The sequence below is a fragment of the Drosophila innubila genome (genome assembly GCF_004354385.1).
Source record: "Drosophila innubila isolate TH190305 chromosome 3L unlocalized genomic scaffold, UK_Dinn_1.0 0_D_3L, whole genome shotgun sequence".
In the NCBI taxonomy this organism is placed as follows: Eukaryota; Metazoa; Arthropoda; class Insecta; order Diptera; family Drosophilidae; genus Drosophila; species Drosophila innubila.
The window spans coordinates 16,090,874-16,113,021 of record NW_022995376.1 but is presented as its reverse complement, the minus strand read 5'-3'; the positions used below and the strand labels follow the sequence as shown (position 1 = coordinate 16,113,021).

The window sequence follows — 22,148 nt, the reverse complement described above, 5'->3', positions numbered from 1 at the left end:
CTGGAGTATTAAGATATACAAAATTAAAATTCTTTCCATTTTATTTATATTGCAACTATCATATCAAGTTCAAGTTGTCCTATTATATCTTATTTATAAGATCTTATCTCCAATATCTTAAATAGTTACTCATGCAACCCATTTTCTATCTTTTTCCTTCTACAGAACGGCTTGGATGACGACGACGATACGGAAGACGATTCATTTGGTTACGAGGGCGAAGGCGACGCTGCCACCGAGGACGATCTAAACGAAGTGGGCTCCGATTTGGATCTGGAGTGCGAGAGTGTTGCACACAGTCACAATTCCGGCGAGTTGTTGCAACGTTGTCAAGTTGCTGCCACAGAGATTGTCTCCGCCAACGTGCCAGCTGAGGATCAGTCACGCGATTGTATCGCAACCCAAAAGGTAAACACACACCAAAAAAAAGAACCCGAATATAATTTGCATATATTTTGTTTGTGCCAAATTTGTGCGTTTGTTTGTAGTTGTTGTTCTTGTATTCTTGTTGTTGTTTTTGCTAGTTAGAATTATGCATGCCTTTTACAGTATTGTCAACTTCTTGAGTCCAAAAAAAAAATTAATGAAAAACCTAACCACAACCGTTATCCTTAAGTCCAAATTTGAGAAAGAGAAAAGAAAACTCTAAAGATTGGTTAACTCGAACATTTTATACACTTTCAGAGCCTTATATTTAATTTTTGATCAAGCGTTGTTATGTCAGCAATTGAATATATTATTTTAATTTTAACCAAATTTCTACAGGATTCCCTTACAGGGACTAACAAATACACAATCTGCAAAGTTAGTTGAGATATCTTTAAAAAAAAAAAGCTTCTCATGCTGTAGATAATCCAATATACTAAATTTAATTAAATATAGCTTGATATTCGATTGATCGTTCCTGTGTCAGATAGATTATAGAGTGATCCGATTTGGCAAATTGCCACATATGCAAATTTAACATATTTATAATATAGACTGAAGCTATCAAATGATGTGAAATTCGCCCAAGTTGGCAGCACTGCAGCAGCATGTGAATTGTTATCGTGTGTGTCTGTCTCTGTATGTATTGTATGTGTGTGAACTTTTGACCTAACTGCCTGCAATTTTGCATTTGCCTAACCATAACACAAAAAACTCTCTCAGCCTGGTGACGAGGCAGACGAGGAGCCCGAAGAGGAAGACGACGACGCAGACGTTGTTGATTTTGTGATTGCAAAACGCGCTTGGCGCCCGTCGAAAGTCAACAGCAATTTACCCACCGCACCTGCAACACTCACCGACTTTGAGGCAGACTCTGAGAGCAGCGATCTGGAGCAGGTGCAACAACTGCGACGAGTCGGAGGTGGAGGTGGAGGCGGATGCTCAGGCATAATTGCTGCAAGTTCCAGGCATCATCATATGCAACATCTTCATGTCGATATGTCGCAGACTAACACAAGCAGCAACTCTACGCCCAATTTAACAAATCTGTCGCTGTTGCAGACGCGACACGGCAACAAAATGTTGCCGCCACAGTGCCACAATCATAGTGCAAAGCCGAAAAGCATTGCCGTCGCTGTAATTACACCCAATACCCATAATCATCACAATCACAACAATCATCATCATCATAATGGTCATGGTCATGACCTCAACAAGTCGCCGACGGTGCTGAGAAAGTCGAAAGTCGGCCACAATGACACCTCCAAGTTCAATCGTTCCAATCGCAAGTCCAAGAATTGCGCCATCTTCTATTTCAAGCATCTGGATACGGATAATGAGACGAGCGGCGCTGGGACGGATGCGACGGGCGAGGGGGAAACTGATATTGCCGTTGCCGTTGCCCAGCAACAAGTAAGTACCGTTATCAGCAGGTGCTTTCTATTACCTGGTGATCGGTCTGTGATCGGTCTGTGATCTCTCACTCTCTCACTCACTCACTCTCTGAATCTCTGGTGTTGGAACTCTCATCAGCAACGCAAAATTCGTTGCGGTTATCGGTGTGCGACCTCGACTTATCGACAATCGACACACAATTCGATTGCCTCCTCATTAGCAGCCATGGTACATTCAAAAATACATCCAAAATATACATACTATACATTCATTTGTCATGAATGTGTCCCGCTTTTTGGCCTCAACTAATTTGCATGTTTTTGCATCTCTAAATTTCGTTAATTCATAAACTAATTAATATATTATTATCAAAATAAATATATTCGTATATCTATGTAGTCATTGGCATGCCTCTAACAATTTCTTAATTAACTTTGTTTGCCCCATTATCTGGTAGTCATTATTATGCCGCATCATCATTAATCATTAATCATCAATGGACTTTCATAAAGTTCAATCTAACAATCCGCCTGCCCCTAAGGTTATAGTTTTTTTTTCAACTATGTCAGAGTTCAATAGTTTTTTAGACTAAGCTAAAACAAAACATATTTAGTTCCGTGTTTTTATTTCAAGGTAAGGAATTCATATAAAAGCAGATTGGAGAAATTCAGATTAGAAAAAGCGATCGAACATAATTTTAAAGTGTTATTTTTTTCAAAGAATTCTTAACAAAAATGTAACAATATATTTCCTTATAATTATTTTAATTAATAAACAGAGAAGTTCAAAGTATAAGATTAAATAATAAATATTTTTTTAGTTTTCTAAGTTTTAGTTAGAAAGAGGAAAATACTCTGTGAAATAGATTTGCTGATTAAGGTTTTGTTACACTTTCAACTGGAGTAAAATACATTTAATAATATGCACTTATTTGCATGGTACAATTTTGACTTGAAATGATGGGCACAACAGCACGTCAACTGCTCCCAGCAGCAGTGGCTGTTGTTGTTGCCTCACGTGCAACAGCCAGAGCATTGGCAAGTGCATTGGCAGCACATGCAAGAGGCAGGAGGCAGGAGGCAAGAGGCAAAGTTAAAGCCTAAGGTCGCCGCCTTGCCAACACAATCCAAACGAACCGTCGCGTTGCGGCATTAATATAAATTGCAAACATAGAGAAAACGACAACGGCAACTGTTGCTGGCAGCTGCTTTACGTTGAGGGCGGCACGGCGGCAACTCCTCCTCCTCCTCCTGCAACGGGCCACGGCCAACAGCAAATGAGGAGCATGAGGGGCAGGGGGAAGGCCAGGCAACCGGCATTTGAGACGAAGCTCAAAAGATTTTTGCTACTCATGCGACGTGCTGCAACAGCAACAATTTGTACCTACAATTGTTGTTGCTGTTGTGACTACAAGTTACAATTTGCCATTTTGCGCAAGTAACGCTAATTAAACTTCATTTTCTACTACTTCATCTTCATCTTCATTTGTTGGCATTGCCATTGCATTGCATTGAGCTGCAACTTCAGCTGTTGTTGCTGCCGTTCATCCATCGTCTGCATCCACAGCCCACACAGCATTTTTTGCATGTTGCTGTCGTTGTTGTTGCTGGATTTTAATTTTCCATACTAACTATAAATCTATTTTTTTTTATTTTTCGCTTGCAACCTTTAGATACTGAAATCGGCTGATGCCTCTTCGGATGACGACGACGAGGGTTGGCTCTACACAGCAGCAACAGCAACTACAGCAGCAGCAGCAGGAGTAACTGCAACAACAACAACAGTTGATGGTCTGCAGTCGGCTGCCATCTCGTCGACAACTTCTGGCGCCACAGGAGCAACAGCAACATCGCCCAGCGACGACTCTGATAAGGAGAACAAAGAGACGCTGGTGACCACATCAACAACAGCCACAGCAACATTAGCAGCAACAACAACAACAACAACGTCTGTTGCTGTTGGTGTCGTGTTGGTTGGCAGTGGGAGTGGCAGCAACAGCAACTACGACAGCAGCAGCGCCTGCTCATCGTCCAATTCGAACGGTGTTCATACTGAGACCTCGGCAACCTCGCGAGTTACTCAAATGCAGCGCAGCGGCATCGTTGTCAGCGTCATGGACATGGACATGCAAATCAATGGCAACAGCAACAGCAACAGCAACAGCAACAATCCAAGCAGCCCAAGCAGCGATGGCAGCAACAGTCGCTCCAGCAGCAGCAGCAACACAAGACACATCATTAGCAACAATTGCTACAAACAACTGCAAAGCGACAACAACAACAGTCAACAGTCACAGCAACAACTGAATGCCAACCACATCCACATCCACAACAACAATAACAATAATCACAAACATCAGCAACAGTCGCGCTTTGACTCTAAACAGCAACAACTACAGCAACAACAACTGCAACAGAACTCTGATGAGGCAACTGCGGCTGATAATGCAAATGGAAATGCAGCACAGGTGAGTGAAGTCAAGTGATTCTTTTAGGATTTGAATTTCAATAGACTCTTGATGTTAAAATGGAAGATGAAATTTGAGTAGAGCTCGGGGAATGTGCAGTTAGGAGAAGGAATGAGAAAGGTTAACTATCGTAGACAGTTATTAGAATTTAAATATGAAAATGATATTTAAAAGAAATGCCGATACGCTTTACTATTATTTTTAAGTTCATTATACTTTAGTACTTTCGATAGCATATACAACCGCAAAGTTCTTTAGCTTAAGACAATATAATCGTATCTCAAAGTGCAAGGTTGTCAAATCATTACCATAATATGGGAACATTGTCTTTAATCTCTACTAATCATGCTTGGCTTAGTTTTTGGTATTGGCCAGTTGGTTTAATGTGCTGATATATCAGCTAATAAGCAAGAGGCACTCCAAAAATGAGCTGAGAACTCAAGTGGATGGTGCCCTGCCATTTATAGACCGCAATCCGCAAATACAAATCACAGACATGCCACAACGCCACAAGTTGCAACTTTGCAAGTTGTAAGTTTAAAGTATTGCACAGTTTCCCACAGTTGCCACAGTTGGCTTAAGACTTGAGTCTCCTCTAAGTTGCATTTCGATTCGATCACTGTCTGTCTGGCAGGCCTCTTGACTTGTGTCAATAAAGTTGGTTGGTTTTCTTGCAACATTGCAAGCCCAGCAACAGAGAGAGACAGAGAGAGAGAGAGAGAGGGGAAGGTTGAACTAAACTGGTCTAAAAGGGGGGCGCATTTTCAATAAATGGCTACCGCCTCTTATTGCCTGCACCTGATGATTAAGCAGTTGGGTTAATGAAAGCGAATCATGCACCGACTCCCGACAGCAGCTGCCATTCAAATATTGGTTACCAACTACCGTCTCCCAATCCCAATTCCGACTGACAGACAGACATACAGTCAGTCAGCGTCTCTGTGTCCAGGAAAAACTGGTGGAAATTGAGCAGCGCACGTCAAAAATGGGAAAGTACGAAATTAACTAAAAACGTGTGATTTATTTCTTCATTGCGAGGCAACAAAACCAAGAAATGCCAAACAGTTTACAATTGAAAGGGACGACAAAAGACAATGACGAGGACACGTTTGTTCATTCGTTCGACTGGCCAAGATTTATGGGAGCAACATTGTAATAAAGTCATGCACAGGAAGTGCTCCCAACTTCTCTCACAGATTGATTATAAGAAAGACAGACAGACAGTCAGACAGCAAAAGAGGACATTCGCTTTTTCCAATTTTCGATTTCATTTTTAATTAAATTATGCTTTCTTTTCTTATTTATTTTATACAGCTGCATAACAACAACAATTGTAGTTTCTACAGTCGCGCAGACATTTGCAACATTAGTGTTTGGCCCAATGAGATGAGTAACTGCATCAGCAATGGGAATGTCCATCCAAATGCCAATGGAAATCGCTTGCCACCAAGATCACCAGCCAAGTCGGCCAAGTCGCAGGCGAGCAGCAGCAATGCCACAATGTCGCCATCGAAGGTAAGTCGCCATCTCTTGAGAGGTATATACTTTGGTACATCCATCATTTAAAGTAGACAGATAACTATAAAAATCAGCTAAAGGAAGCGGAAGCATTTCCTGTGCTGAAAACTGTAACACTAAGAAGATTGACTTCTTAGGCTGCTTTCTCTATCTTTAAGTTGCAATTTGGTTCCACGCTGACAAATGTTATTATGACTTAAAAAAGAGCTATGCACTGCGAAAAATCAGTTAGTTAGTTTGAGTTAAACTCGCAGAAAAAATGGTCAGAAAATTCGCAAAAATATAATGTGAATAAAATAATCTTAAGCAGTCTTGTTGCTTCAATTTTATCAGAGTCAGTCTCCGATTTTTGTCAGTGTAGCTGCCTACAACTGAAACGTTTTCCCTTTCAACAGCCAGAGTAAAATTCACTTGCAATTTGTCATCAGACGATGGCAGACTCCGTAGCGAATCCTACATTGCGTGTCGCACGTTCACACAACCATGACCATGCCCAGTTTAAGCCAGGCTAACGATGGCGGCCAGCTCTCGATCATTGGATTGTCGACTCACCAATTCGCCAGCCGGCTCGCCTTTGTTGTTGACTTGGTTTAGAGGCTCTCATGGTTTCAGTTTCGCTTGAAATGCATACGAGAGCAGCATTCGATCGATACAACGAATCAACTCAACTGACCATGTTGGTGGTCCAATGCGCACGGTGGTGCAAATGTGTGGTGCGTGTGCATGTGGATTCGCCTCAAATTTCTCTAAGCTCTTTTTGTGGCTTTTTCGTGTCAATTTGCTGGTAAACATGTCCCCAAACATGTCCACCGACAAGTTGTTGAGTGTAATGGGCTGTAAACGATCATCTTTTTGGTAATTTAAGACATTTCATTGGCGCCTTTTGTGAAAAACAGCGGGTGGAAATCAGTAAAACTGGCAAATTGTGATTCGATTAATAAATGTTGACACAAATTGGAAATTTTTTATGGAGTATATAATCTGTAACAATTTGTTGCTTCTGCTTTCATTCATGCCGATGATCAGATTGTACTCTCTTAGGCAGAAAAATTGAGATTGATCATTTGAGAGATAGAGAGAGATTGATTATAATAATCAAGTTTAAATTTAATCTACATTTAACTGAATCTATACAGTACAGAATCGTTCTTTTTTTTTTTAGTAAGAGTTTCGAATGCTTATTCACGATCTTTACTTATTATTATTATAAGGTTTTCGTTCTGAAGTTCCACAAATTCAATTGGAAATGGGTATATTATTATTTAGATATCTACTCCTTAAACTTGTAGTTTCACTCATAAAAGGAAACTGTAAATAGTAAATATCTATCTCAATCTCTTATCAATATAAAATCCGCGGTATTCAAAGTGATCTTCAAAATTTCGATTTTTTTGTTTGTTTTGTTTGCATTTATTATCAGTGTCTGAGTTTTTGTTATCCAACATGTTTTGGCACTCGTTCGACACTCTCACTTTTAACCTGTCCCCAACGATCGGTAACATTCATCAGCAACATGCCGCGTGCAGTGTGCAACATATATATCGGCAACATGTTGCTCGGCTGATCGTTATGTGCGTCGCATTTGCATTTGTCGCTGACAAGTTGAATCCCCTCGCATACAGTCTGTCTACGCAGTTTTCACTGTCATCCACCCGAGGGCAGCTTCAATTGCAGCTCCATCTCCAACTTCATCTGCATCTCCTAGTTTCAGACTCCTCCTGTCCCAAGCATCCGCTGCGTTGATTTATTGAGAGTGAAATTTGCTCAACATTTGATTAATAATGACAAATTTCGTTTTATTTCTCGTTAATTTATGCATTTTTGCAGTACAGTGCAAAGTCGTATATCAATTAAAACGCCTCCCATTGCGATGATACCGAGATAAGCAATAATAAAATAAATATAACCGAACCCAATCGATGACGTTGCTTTTGCCCAATGAAAATCAAATCAAATCGACGCCTTATCTAATCGCAACTCACTCAGTGTCACACATTAAAATAAAACGAGCACTAAATTGACTTGTTAACAAAAAAAATTAAAAACTTTTAAAAAATTAATAACAATTTTAGACAAATAAAAGGAAAGTCCCGCCCGAAAATCGATGACGATCAATGATCGATCACAAGACCAGTGCCGAATTCGATTGTAAAAATTTTGCCAATTTTTATTTAATGCTTGCCGGCTTTTATCTTATCGGTGGTGGCACCTGTTCCCTGCACCACCGCAAACAGCCTTTTGGTGGTGTTATTATCAAACGCATTTGACTGTCAGTTTGATTTGAATTCACTGCAAACTTTCAGTACGTTTTGCGACGTCGCGGTTAACGGTTGAGTTACGGATACAAACGTACAGAAAGAGATACAAACATACAGATACAAAGTTACAGTTACAGATACAAAACGTAACAAACAATTGTCGCGCAACAATAGAAAGCCAAAAAACGCAGCAACATTCGCTATTGTCAAGTGTTTATTTTTCTTTTGCCCGCTTTTGTTGTAATCTATTATTGTTTTAACTATTGTTATTGCTATTGTTGTTATTGTCGTTTTCGCGTAATTTGCATTTAACTATAAAAAAAAAAGCATAGTGTGTAATTAAGCCCGCTCAACGCCTGTCAAACTGTGTGTGCACACTCATTGCGATTAAATTCGCGATTTCGCGTTTCGCGACTTTGCGATTTGCGTTTGACGTGCGTGTCGCAGTGCAATTAAATTAGTTTTTATTTTTCTGGCCATAAAAAATACAAAAAACACTGCGAAAGAAACGTCTATTGTCAAGGCCCCCAAATAGTTAAATTCAACCAAATTTCAACAGTTTGTCAGCCACTGTGTGTTGCGAATTGTCTGACTTAGAGATGAGCGCGTGTCAAAGGAAGTTGTAAATCAAGTCAGGTATGGACTTGTCGAGCTGTTAACATTTTTAATAATGTTTTTTAAATACTGAATTAAAATTTGTAGCGATTAAAAATATTCTGAATATTTCTGTTACATTTACAGATCATATCAATAAATATCAACTTAGTCATAAAAGAATAACTTTGTTTTTACAAAAAATTTTAGTAGTTGCAGTCCTAATAAAATTTTTAAATAAACTAGTATTCTTCACTTGAATAAGTTCCTAAAGATTTTTTATATAAAAGTGTTCTCTAATAAATTGTTTTCCTTTTTTTTCAATATAATAACGCTTTTTAGCTCTGATATAACTAAATTTCAGACTTTTCGTATTATAAAAATATCTTAAAAATCACACAATGATCTTACATGCCACAGAATATCATCTAATTGTCAAACAACCTATACTATCGCCTAGTTTAACTAACGTGTTGCCAGCTCTAGTTTGCAGTTTAGTTTCCAGTTTTCTTAATTGGCCATTGGCTAAACAAAAAGCCAAACTCATATAATTGCCTTTAATTATCGCAAACGCCCAATCGCAATGGCCTTTCTTGTAGTTGTTGCTCTTGTAGTCGTAGTTGTTGTTGCTATTGTTGCTCTTGCTGTTGTTGTTGCTAGTTAAGTTGTTGTTGCTCTTGTTGCTGCTTCCACTTTGGCTGCAAGAGTCGTAAAACGTCGACATTTTCACTGGCACAGCATTTGGAAAATTGTTTCCGTTGTGTGTGTACACGTTGTGTGTGTGTTTGTGTGTAAGTTTGCAGTTTGACAATCACTGCAGTGCAACTCAAACTGTCTGCTTGTCGACAGGAAACTGTTAATTAAATTAAGCCAAAGATTAGCAATAAAGTGGAAGCGTGTTCAATCGGCTTAGACTCTTGAATAAAATGTGATAAAACCAAAACATAAGATATACATGCAGATAATACCTAATTTGTACTTGTGAATTACTTGAAAGTCAAACAACTTTGAAATTGTTCAATTGTGCAACACTATTTGCAATTAACCATTCATTCATTTTATTTAATGCCTTTTTGTCGAAAGGTTAACCCCAAAGTTTTTCGTTCAAATACCATTTTTGAGTAGCTACAAGTTTTGTAATATCTACAAACAAAAAACAAAACAAAAGGCAATCGAATCATTATCAACGCTTCACTGCGTTTTTTCCCTCTAATTTCTGTAATTTTCGATTGCCTTTTAAGTTCTAAGTTTCATGAGCAATCTTGTGTTGATTATGTCAAATTAACATTGGATTGCCAAGAAATGTTTTCCAATGGGGCTTTCATTTGGAGGTCAAGTTAAATTGATTGCTAGAACAGCTGATATTCTGTGGAATTGTTGACCTATCTTAATACAAAAATTAAACTCTGGTATTTTAATTTAATAGAGTATTTCTTGCCACAATTCCAAGATAGTAAAACCAAAATTCTAAAAGTATTTAAACACTATAAAATACTATCTAAAAAATTATAAACATTAAATTACAAATAATTTAAGATCCAACTCATTCATTAAGTCCGATTACAGGGTATGACAAATGAAATCACATTTATGTAGACAACAATTAGGCAAAGCTTGATTGAGGCGTTAAGACACAACAGACAGTGAGAACAGCAGAGATAAGCAAAAAGAAAAGAAAGCAAAATGCAAAAGATAAGCAGAAATAAAAAATGAATAGAGTTGAATGAGTGTTTGCCAAGTGAATAATATGAATAATGAATGCACAAATCAAACAAATGAGTGTATAGAAAGAAAAAAACTAAAGCGATAAGCGAACCTTCCCCTAGAATCTGTAAATTGACTGATAAGCAGTGAGAGAGAAAGCGAGAGCGAAGACTGGAAGAATAACTGCAATTGCATTTCAACTCTTCTTTTTCTCTCTCTCACTCTCTTTCTCTCTGAATTGCTCTTGCTGTGCGTCATTTGGGAAGTGTGACCTAACCGAGGGCACTTCAATTCGCCATGCTCATTAACTTTTACTCATGTTTTTATCTTGCTCTCCCGCTCACTCTTGCTCTCCGTTTGCTCTCCCTCTCTTAGGGCAAGGTCTCGCATGATTCAATCAAGCAGCTTGTACTCGAAGCGGAGCATTTGGTGCGCGACGCTCAGGAGGCAGCATTAAAGACGCCAACGAAGCAGAAACATTCCATCATCAAGATTTCCTCGACGGTCAAAAAGCGCGACATCATCATGCCCGGTCCCATCAAGCAGCGTGTCGAGGTAAGTTTTCAGCTCTACAGATGCCCCATCTTGAACTATACTAATCATTGCTATTTCTCTACAGGAATGGTTGGAACATCAGCCATCAACACCGCAGCTTTTGAATCGCAATCATCATTCACATGAGGCACCCACAAAGCCGGATGATTGTGAAGCGTCCGGTGAGGCATCTGAAACGGATTCCATGCCACAAAAGGATGCTGTTTGTGGTGTCGGTTCGGATTCCTCGGAAGGATTCACCGACTCCATTGCCACCTGCATGCAGACGAGCACGAATTCGTATGGCAACTCCACGGAACGCATTGGCGGCTCCGCTGAACCCATTCACCAACCAGCGACTCCTCTTGGCTTCGGCAGCAGCAATCAGAGTCTGAATGTGAAGATTGTAAAGCGTCCACAGACGCGTCGCAAGTCGGAGCGTCCCTGGTCCGTCTCCTGTCTGTCGCAGTTGACCACAGATGCTGCCCAGTTGACGACAACAATTGCAGCTGTTGGCCAGAGCTCTCCTCCGGGCTTGGCCAGCCATTCGATCAGTGAGAGCGCCTTGGATTCACTCTCGCCGGGACCACGTGCTCGGGCTGCCTCCTCCTCGGGCACGGGCAGCAATGCCGCACGGAAGGCGGACAGCAAGGGATCCTTGCGTCGTCGCCGAGCACGCAAGAAGCGCATCTCGGCTGCGTCGGGTGGCAGAAAGTCCGACTCGGGATCCGAGGCACACGGGGATCTCACACAGACCCTGATGAAGTCCTGTGAGTCGATGTCATCCCAGCAGCTGCAGGAGTTCACCAACGCATTGTTGAACATACAGAAAGGCGGCTCTCCCGCCAGTCCCAAGTTGGATGAACCTGTTCCCGAGGGCGAGACAGAATCCCAGTTGATGGTGCCCAAATTTCGAGTGGGTTCCTTTACCACAGCTGCCCTGATGGCAAGTGAGATTCGCTTGGGCGCCTTGGCAGCTCTCTCCAACTATATGAACGAGGATGAACAGCAAGCCGGTAAGAGAAGTGGGAATAGGCTTAAAACGAGACACCACTTAATCTTTTAAGTTTATTATTATATCGTTTTTGGAACGATCTTGAGAGCTTAGTTCCTTAACTACTTAAAGTCAATAATGATATCATCGAATTTGCCGTCTAATCTCTCTCTCTCTCACGTATTGTCCAATAATAATAATTAATCATCAGAGTATTAGAAGAAAAACAATTACTAATCTTAGAGTCATATATAGTCTATATATATGTCCACAATTTCCTTTGTTTGCTGCATTCTAGGAATATTTCTGTTAACTTATCAGTTAATGGAGATAGCTATGAGTAGAAAAGGTAGTATAGAAGTTATCTTATTCTATTGTATTTCTTATCAATAAGTTGATTGATTGATATTAAGGAATTCTGTACTCCTCAAATAAAATTTAAAATAGATTTTAGATTCGGAAATCAGATTCATTTATGAAAAACTACTTTTCTCATAATACATTAAAATATAATTACTAATTGTATAGTGAGATTCTATCGTAAAAAATATTATAGATATATTTTTTTATCCCTTTTAAACTTAAATCTCATTACTTTAAATAGGGTAATAAAATAAAATAATTATTATATTTCACACCTTATATAAATTTTGATCATCTTAAAAGCTTTATATCAGAAAACTTTACTATTTGTTGTAATATTTTCTATTTATTGTATAAAAATCTTTTTCTCACAAGCACGCACGCCCGTACCCAGGCAAAAAGGTACCTCAAATGCACCCTTTAAAGCAATTTCCCCACAAATAAAATCTCATAGTCCCCATCAATTAATTAACTAATTACTTATAATTTTTCTTTGATCATAGAACTGAGCACTGAGGATCATCATAGCAGCATTTCGGAGACGGCATGGGATAATTATCAAGAGAAATACAATTCGGAGAATTATTCCGAGGGCTTTGATTCGGATGCGGCGCGTCGTCTGTTGGAATTTGGCGATGACTATCGGTGAGTAGAGAAATCTCTCTCTCTTTCTCTCCCTTGGACGACCTTGATGTGGGGCGTGCCAAAAAGATCATTGGATATTTATTTATAGTTGGCTCATAAATCATTATATACTTTTTGTCTGGGTTGTAGCAATTTCATTGATTCGCAGTCGGATTGCTGCAGTTCGCTGTCGGCGGCCAACAATCTGGATTCATTCTCGCCACCTCGCATGGATTCACTGCAGCAGCACGAGCTGAAGGCGTTGCACATCAATCAGGAGACAATCAGCAGCAGCGTCGATCACGCTCGTCGCCAGCGTGCCCTCGAGTTGCAATACGAGCGACGTCGCAAGACGCTCGAGGTGCGACGCAAGTCGTGTCAAGGTATGGCTAATCCTCTCCAGAATTAACCCCCTCTCATGTTCAACTTTTACTCATAGATATGGCTGAGGCCATCAGCTCACAGAAGGAGCAGCAGCAACAACAACAGGTGACTACTGCAAATCTTTCCTCGTCGGCCACCGCGCTGATGACACCCAAGAATCCGCCCACTCAGTTGCCAGTCCGTAATGAATCTGTGGGCCGTAAACTGGAGTTTGGTGGCGGCATGAGTCACTCGGCGCAGTCGCTGCTGCGTCGCACCTCGGAGAGCGACACATCGACACGTCGTCGTCGCACTGTCACCGCCGATGAGCGAAGACGCTCCTCACGCAATCTGGAGAAGTGCATTAAACTGATTCCAGCCACATCCTCGTCGAGTGGCGATGACTCCGAGGATGGGGAGCAGGAGATGCGCTCTCTTCTCCAGCAGAGTCGCGATAGACTTGAGGATACGCGTGCTCTCAAAATACGCTGTCATCTGCTGAGACCCGAGGATTATGTAAGTGATTGAATATCGGGGAAATGTATGCTAGAGATGGATGAAAATTCAAACAGTTTACAGATAAATATTATAAGATTATTATGAGGTAAATTAGATAAAAAGAAAAACTGAAGCACAATATTTATTTACTATTTTATTGATTTGCTTTCGATTAATCTTATAAAGAAATTTAAGAAATCTGCTAGAAATGACGAAAGTTTATAGGTAGTCGACTTTTTTATTCAAAGTTCAAATTTTTAAGTATTTCCTTGAGCTTTATAAACCAAACTTAGTATGTTTAACTAGCAGAGATTGTTAAGAATATTGTGCTTAATTATTTATTGTAAAACCCTGCATTTAAAGTAAAGTTTTCGGCAACTGTCATCAGCTTCTTACACCTATCTCTAGTCTAACCTAATCAAAGTTCGAGCATTAAGTTAATCGTTTCAACTTTTAATTTTCAGAACGAGATTATCAACACTTGCCGGGATAACATACGCTGCCTGGAGGCCGTGCTGAGAGGTCCGCCTGGTACGGTGCTATCAACACACTGCGCCGGCCAGACAAAAGGTGAGTCCTTGCCAACAGACTGCCGTCTGATTGTGCGCATGGCTGGTGGCGCTTCATCCGCAACCGCAACTAGAACCACACACTCAACCACAACCACAACCACAGCCACAGCCACAACTAGAGCCGAAGTGCAGCCGATGGTTGAGTGCAAGTGTGCGCCTATCACACGATTTGTGGCCCGTGTCATCGAGTTTGTGTTGGATGTGGGCAATTTGCTGGAGCATTTTACTATCTATAGATTTCTGGCCGGAACGTTGAGGTCGCTCTATGCGCTGGTCAATCGGCCAATGGGGCGACTGGAGCGTTTATTTGGCGGTTTTCGAGGCTTGCTCTAAAAGAGTAGTGCCTCTCAAACTGCTGCGGCACAACGAACAAGAAAGAGAGATAGAAACAACAAGAGCTTTGCCTTATTTTTTGCCAAGCGAAACAGCAGCTTTTGAAGCTCATTAATTTTGTATTATTTTGTACGATTCTGTATTATTTTGTATTATTATAATTTGGAAAAATTTTGTTTTTGCATTTGACAAAACGCATTTTGCATCGAATTTCTATTTTGCATTTGTTTAATATTATTAATTTTAAAACAACCCAAAAAAAAAAAAACAAAAATATTATTTATTTTGCGCATTTATTTCTTTTTTTGGCAAATAAAATTTACCGTTTTTATATCAAGAAAATACACCAAAAGCATTTAAAATTGTTCTCTAGTTTTGATTACTTTATTTTATAGTGTACATGAATATTTATTATTTATATATATATATTAATATGGTGTTATTGTTTCGTTTAACTACTCGTAATTTGTTAATATTATTATGCTTGTGTTTTTGTCAAATGTTTAACCAAAATTAATTTAGTTTTCCTATTTTAGTTTAGTATTTGCTCTAATTCATTTTGTGATCGTCATCTTTACTAATCTATTTAAACTGTCGCACTTCGGACCTGGTTAATGGGCCACATTTATACTCAAATCTTTATATCAAAAGTTTGATTTAATCAAATTGACGAATGTTTCAGGTTCACTTTACACAGTTTGTAAGCCACTGTGCCTTTGCTAAAGTTGCGGCTGCACTGTGTCTAAATAATATATATGGCAGTCAAACTGTAATCATAGCAAAATACGTAAAAGAAAATTTATATTAAGCATTAAGTATAGGAATGTGATAAATTTACTTAATATTATGGATTATATATGCGCATTAAGAGAAACGGCTGCTTTGACCCCTACAAGAGCAAATTATTTTGGCAGCTGACGTCATTTGTAGCAAAAAGCGGAAATATTTTGAACAAAATGTTGATGGGTGAAAATTTATTGAAATGTATGTTGAAGAAATGCCAAAAGTCTCATTAAACTGTTGAGTCAAATAATTTATTAGCTTTAGCAAACGGTAGAGGTTAAAAGTACCAGAAGGTGACGCTAGATGTCGCGCTTAAAGCGCCGTTCCACGTTGTTTGTTTTGTGCTTGTCAAACTGTAGCTTGTAGTATGTTGTAGTTGTATTTGTGGGTCGCCGTCATCTGTTATTATTGTTGTTGCTCTTTTAATCTCGACATCATCTGCTTTTGAAAATGACGTCGTCGTCGTCGTCGTCGTCATCTCTTCTATATATTGAGGCATGCGCTGTTGTTATTGTTGTTGTATTGGGTGCTCTCTTTGCGGCTGTCGAAATTACGAATAAATGAGTAAGCTAATACACGCACACACACACACACACACGCGGACTCTAACCGAATAGCTTTGCGTGTGAAGCCAAGTTCAAAAGTTGACGCCGCTTGCGGCTGACGCCTCTCCCTTCCTCTCTTTCGTTGGCGCTCTCTCTTCGGCCTGCTCTCACCGTACCTGAAAGCTGCTGCGCCAAAAACAATTGAAACGGCGGACGCAGCGTTGACGTCTCAGTTCATTTTTAGCGTGCGTTCCAAGCGGTTCTGCTTCCGTCGTCGTCGTCGTCGTCGTTTCTATCGTCGTCGTTTGCTTTTAACTGTTATTCAATGTGCTTCCGCGAGCTTTAAGAACTCACACTATTTATCATCGAATCTCCATATCCATTAGAGTTTAATGATTAAACACATGCCTATATAACTGTGATAGTAACAACTATAAAAATCTCTATAAGCTCAAGAAATCTCCCTTAAATTTGAGACTTTTGCCACCATTCATAAAAAGTCGCGTGTTTTCGTATTTGTATAAGGGTGTATAAGTGTATAAGAGTGCATTTCATTATAAGAGACATTGCAGTGGGAAACGTTTGTTGGCTTTTCACATTGTTTACAAATGAGTTTCCCAACTTTTCGAGGTCATCGCGCTGCGTGTAAATAAATCTCTAAAAGAAACTTCGATTTTTGTGTATGTCTGTGCTCAAAGTAAACAAATAGAAATGTTTAAATACGCAAATTGATTACGAAAATTGATTTCAAGTGGCGCCGCCTGGCAAAGGCAGCTGGCAAAAGCCGAAACGCTTAAGTGGGTCACATTCGGTCGCTTAGGGTTGCCAGGAGCAAGAGAGATAGCGATAGAAAAGCTCTTGTCAATATGGGTAAAGTGAGTGTCGCCATACAAACGGACATCTCTGGAATGCTCTCCTCGGCCAGCTCATCGGCCTCCACATCGCGTTCCTCATCGGAGCAAGGTAAATACTCAATAATATACAAACAACGAGAGATACTGTTATGTGAATAGAGATGGACTTATGCTAGAGAGCAAATATCAGCAACAAAAAGTGAACTTATCGCTTAAATTGAAAACAGGTGTAAATGATGTTGGTAAAAGATGTAGACAGAGACAGAAAGAAGCAGAGAAGCAGACAGACAGAGAGAAGATGGTACACTTGAGATAAGATGAAAACGAATAAAAAGCTAATTGGACACTTAAAGCTGACAAAAGTGAAATACACTCGGTTGGAATCAAATATGTGAACTAGATATAAAGGGGAAAAAAGAGAAAGAGTTGTAGAAAGGGATAGCTACAACTAATGCATTATTCATCAAAATTACAGCGAGAAAGATGAGCAAGTTCATAAGTTGAACAATTCTTGATTGTCCCTCATAATAATTTAGAATTAGTAAAAGTATAAAGGTAAAGCCATTTTTTTAAGTACCTTCAAAGTACTGCCCTCTAATGTAATGATGTCATAAAAAGAAATTGTAGAAAATGCCAAAGATTATGTAATATTATAATTATTATAAAAACAATAATGATGACAATAATAATTTTCAATTATATGGGTCTTTATAAACAATAGGAAATAAAAAATTTAATATATAAGAAAATATATAAACTAAAGTGATGAAAGAAAAAGTTGAAAATTATAATGATCATAGACAGCAATTGTAATGTCATCTCCATATAAAATATATTGAGAGAAACTCTTCAAATGAAAAGAGAAAGACTATATTAAAATTGTAATCATCTTCAAATGTATTTGCAATTAATTTGCAATCATTAGAGCATTTATTACTTGATGGATCTGCAGTTATATGTTGTGGCACATTTCTTTTTTTGTTGCTGTTGCTTGATAGACAGTTTGACCGACTTTGGCTGCCACTTGTTGCCCCATTGGGTTGGCCTGGTTCTTGCCACTTTGCAGTTGCTTCTTCAGTTGCCTCTTCCCGCTGCATTGCTAATTAAGCATTGTTGCGAGGGAGCAGGAGGAGGCGGAGAATGAAGAGAAGAAGGGAATGCAGTGGAGTTGCATGTTCAGGGCGTTGCATTATGGCCACATTGCTTTATAGCCAACAATTCTGTATTGTACTCACTTCGCATTCACGCTTAGCTTGGCACTCTCATTAACGGTACACGGGACTCTGCTTTTATGGTCAATTGTAAAGCGTTCCGCTTTTGAAGTTTTATGGCAAACTATGGAGAAGAAGAAGAAAAACCGGAACCCGGTTCATCATGGGTCACAAAACCAAAACAGTCGCCAGTTTCAAGCGGGTTCTAATAAGACAAAAACAAATTATTGCTGTTATACAAATTGTGGCGTCATTTTATACATTAATTATAAGCGAAACTTTTTTCTTGTTGTTTTTTTTTTTAATTTGTTTTGCCCTCATTTGTGGTCGACCTTCAATTCGCTAGAATTATTAAGTCATTGAATTATTGAAATCAATTCGCTTTTAAAATTAGATTAGTGTTGATAAACGGTTTACAGTTACAATCATGTGGTTGTTCATTTTTGGTTGAAATAAAGGAATGATTGGAACACACCTTTCCAATTACCATAAAAGCAATTGCAGTTATTTCTCGAGTTTGTAGGGCGTGTTTCCGCCCCATCTGCCAGAGGCATTGCATTCAAGCATAAAACAAATAAATTTTGAAGTCTGTCCAGGCGGGTTAACGACTTCTCTAGAGTTACGACCTCTTGCGCTAATCTCATTTTGTATATCCAAAAATACATACATATTACTCGCTTCCTCTCCTCTTATTAATCAGTATTTCTTAAACATATCCAACAAAGTTGCTATTTATTTTGTGTATATTTTTCGCTAATTGTATATAATTGTTGTCAGCGTTGTTTTCGTTGTCGGTGTCACACATAATTATTCAAGATTATTATAATATTTTGTTGGTAAATATTTAAGTCGAATATTTTGGTCGCTGACTTTTTGACTTTACAAATTCCTTATGTTGGTAACTCTGGCTCTTACCTCATCTCTATCCCTCTGCTTCATTAGTAAATAAATACATATGTTTATTCGGTTTCGTTTACGTTTAGTTTGTTTATTTTCAACAAGTAAAACAACGTAAGGCGGGATAAGAATCATTATCGTGCCTGGTAACACATTGGCACCGCCTTCCTTTTGGCACTCCCTTTTGTCGCATTGCCTTTTATTTATGGCTTCTTGTCACGCAGGCCCAACCGAGAAAAGGACTTACAGTTCCTTGAGCTATTTACAAGGCTCTTATTTTCTATATTGAACAAGTTATATTCTATTGTCATAGGCATAACGACGAAAGAAGTGGAGAAAACTAATTTGCAATATAAAACTATACAAAATGGATTTCGTTATATAACATAAAACTAATTTATTTGTATTTTCCGGGCAGTTCTTTGATGATATTACTTTAATTTTAAATAAAATTTTGCTCTTTGATAACAAATTGAAATTCAATAAGCTATTGTACTACCATTCCTACATTATTTTATACCTTTATCACTGCGGGGATTGGTTGAGTAATACTGTCTATATTATTAATAGGTTTTGAGTTTAAATATAACAAACCATATAAATAAATAGATGTAATGCTCAGTTTCAGTTTAGTGACAGAGTAGTATTCTAACTTTGATAATATTTCCATTAAAACGAGTGACTTTACAGAGCTGTGTTATTCAAACACGGAATCTCATATCTTAACTTCAGCTTATAAAGCTGCATAAAGTTGAGTGTACTGCATTCAATAGAATTCAAGCAACTGGATTTCGAGTATAGCAACAGCTGTGAGATAGATAATAAAATCTAGAAAAAAATACAAATAAAAGAAAATATACATCAGTAGAGAAAGCGTATTTTTCAATATATTATCTTTGGCAATTGCTTATGCGAGAAGAGAGGTGTATTTGGATTAAACCTCCCACACAAAATACTTTGTGAATTTTATTTCAATGTTTTGCCAAGTTTTGAGTGCACACTCACACACATACACAACGGCACATACAACCACACACACATGTCAATGCCCTTGCTTATTTGGTTTTTTATGGCTGCAGTTGCATTTTATTGTTTTGCGGTTGAATTTGCATTTTGTGTATATTTTTTTGTTTTTTTTTTGCTATTTTTACTGCGTGACGAAATGTAAACAATTTTTCAATTTCACTTGTAAGGCTGTGATGAGCCAAGCAATGAGTTGGCCAAGTTAAGAGGGGAGAAGAGACCGCACAGTAGCCGGAAGAGATTTTTCTCTCTCTCTCTTTCTTATTCATTGACTGCATTAGAATATGCACTTTGAGCTCGATTCAGGAAAATCGCCGCAATGGGCAATTAATTTCTGATTAAAGTGAAAGTCTTGGCCATTTTATTTTGCATTTACATTTCCATTTTTCCTAATGGCTAATCAATTTTATGCACAGTACGCCCCAAAGGCATTAAGTTGGTTAAAGTTATTAAGCCAGCTGAGCGGAGATTATTGAATCTATACACTGAAAGTCATCGTGATAGTCGATAGTCAGTTTGCCCGGTGACGCCCCTATATCATTTGAAGTGGCCGGGTTGATGCCTGATAATGTCTTCCTGCCGAGAGCTCTCGTCTCGCCTTCTGTCCCCTTCGTCTCTTCTTTTATCAGTGACCAAACCTGACCGCAAGTTGTGCAATCCATGAAGATTACGAGTCACTGAAAAGTGCGTAGTTGCAACGCATCCAAGTGGCAAACATCTAATGCAACATGTACAAGATTTTTCAGTTGAGTCAATTACCTACCTAACTATCTCGCTCTCTCTTTCTCTCTCTCTCTCTCTCTCTCGCTTTCTGTCTCTCTCTCAGTTTGTTGCTCGATCGTTTTGTTGCGCTCGAGTTGCTGCCATTTGTTGTAGGCTGTTTGCTTTGCAACTTTGCAGCCACAAGTTCAGTCAACCAGTTACGATTCAGCTGCCAACAAGTTCGGTTTTGTCTCTACAGCTGATCCTGTTCCATCTATAGAGTGTATACTGTAGTGCGTATAGTTCGTGATTTGCTTGACAAGTGCGTTGCATTATCAACAAAAACCCAGCTCCACCTGTTGCCGCCTGCAACTGCCTTTTTTGTGGGTGAAAGTAATTGCAGCGACGCATTGAAAATTCAATTAGTTGTTTCGCGTCCTTGCACCAAGTCAGTTGCAAAGTTGCAAGAGCAGATAACTCAAATATTTTGGCGTGTTTTTCAAGAAAGTTCTTAATCACAGCTCGCATTGGACTGTAAGTTTATACATTTGCTGCCCTTATATACATATATTATTATAATTCCCATGCCAGTCCGCCCATTGTGAACTCTAATCAACTTTAAGAACTGCCCACCCGAAAATGTTGCAATGTCAAAGACGTGAATGAGTGTCAATACTAAAGAGTGCGACTAAAAAGTACCCTGTAAATGCCATGATTGAAAGTGATAAATGATTGTTTATATGAGAAAAGTTAATATCAAATAACAGTTTAGAAATATAATACATTTCCCTAATTTACACGACCAATTTTATAAAGTTGTCTGTGTCTAAGAAAAGATTGTAGATAAACATAAATCTGTAGATCTCTTTTGTCATATTAATAATAAACTAATATATTATTAGCTTCATCGTGCGAGTTGCATCATCATTTATTGTTAACTTTTTTTTAGAAAACAATCACTATAATACTATTAATATTTACGACTCGTGAGCAATCTCTTAGCAATGGGTTAAGCAAGAATATCAAAGTGATTAATTATTTTAATGGGAAATATTCATAATCTTTTTGCATAAACATGAATTGAAAAAAATATAATAGGCTTGTAAATAATAAATTCGAGATGGTTAATAAAGTCTTTTTTGTATAACTAAAGTAATTAGTGAAACTACTTTATCATAGTACAGAAAAACTCAACAGTAAAAATTATAAAAAAATTAAATTAATTTTATTAACACTTCCAATATACCCTTTTGCATTAACCTACTATTTACAGGGTAACACAGATTCTTTTTGCAATTGGGCGTCACCAAGAGCTGCATTTAAAGCCCATTTTTGCTGCGATTGAAAAACCGCTGCTCCCACACAATCTCCCAGTTTCACATTACCACACACACAGTCACACACACACAGTCACACACACACACACCACACACACACTCTCTCACACACCTTCCCTCGCTTGCAGCTGCGCTCAAGCGTTTAGTGGAAAA

The 22,148-nt window shown here is 38.6% G+C and overlaps 1 protein-coding gene across 3 annotated transcripts in view; it reads left to right on the top strand.

Annotated features, from left to right (window-relative positions):
• Nucleotides 1–22,148, top strand: part of LOC117786499 (putative uncharacterized protein DDB_G0271606) — a 137,626-nt gene that overhangs the window by 111,243 nt on the left and 4,235 nt on the right. Inside the window, exons 7-16 of one of the 3 annotated variants that reach the window (XM_034624795.1) lie at nt 166–408; nt 1,150–1,839; nt 3,494–4,288; nt 5,603–5,803; nt 10,738–10,917; nt 10,982–11,912; nt 12,757–12,898; nt 13,028–13,260; nt 13,317–13,756; nt 14,203–14,308. In XM_034624795.1, the coding sequence (XP_034480686.1) occupies nt 166–408; nt 1,150–1,839; nt 3,494–4,288; nt 5,603–5,803; nt 10,738–10,917; nt 10,982–11,912; nt 12,757–12,898; nt 13,028–13,260; nt 13,317–13,756; nt 14,203–14,308 (3,961 nt within the window). Of the gene's footprint in view, nt 1–165; nt 409–1,149; nt 1,840–3,493; nt 4,289–5,602; nt 5,804–7,976; nt 8,701–10,737; nt 10,918–10,981; nt 11,913–12,756; nt 12,899–13,027; nt 13,261–13,316; nt 13,757–14,202; nt 14,309–15,099; nt 16,935–22,148 lie in introns of those variants that run through there. The other 2 variants (XM_034624796.1, XM_034624797.1) reach the window with 2 other exon arrangements.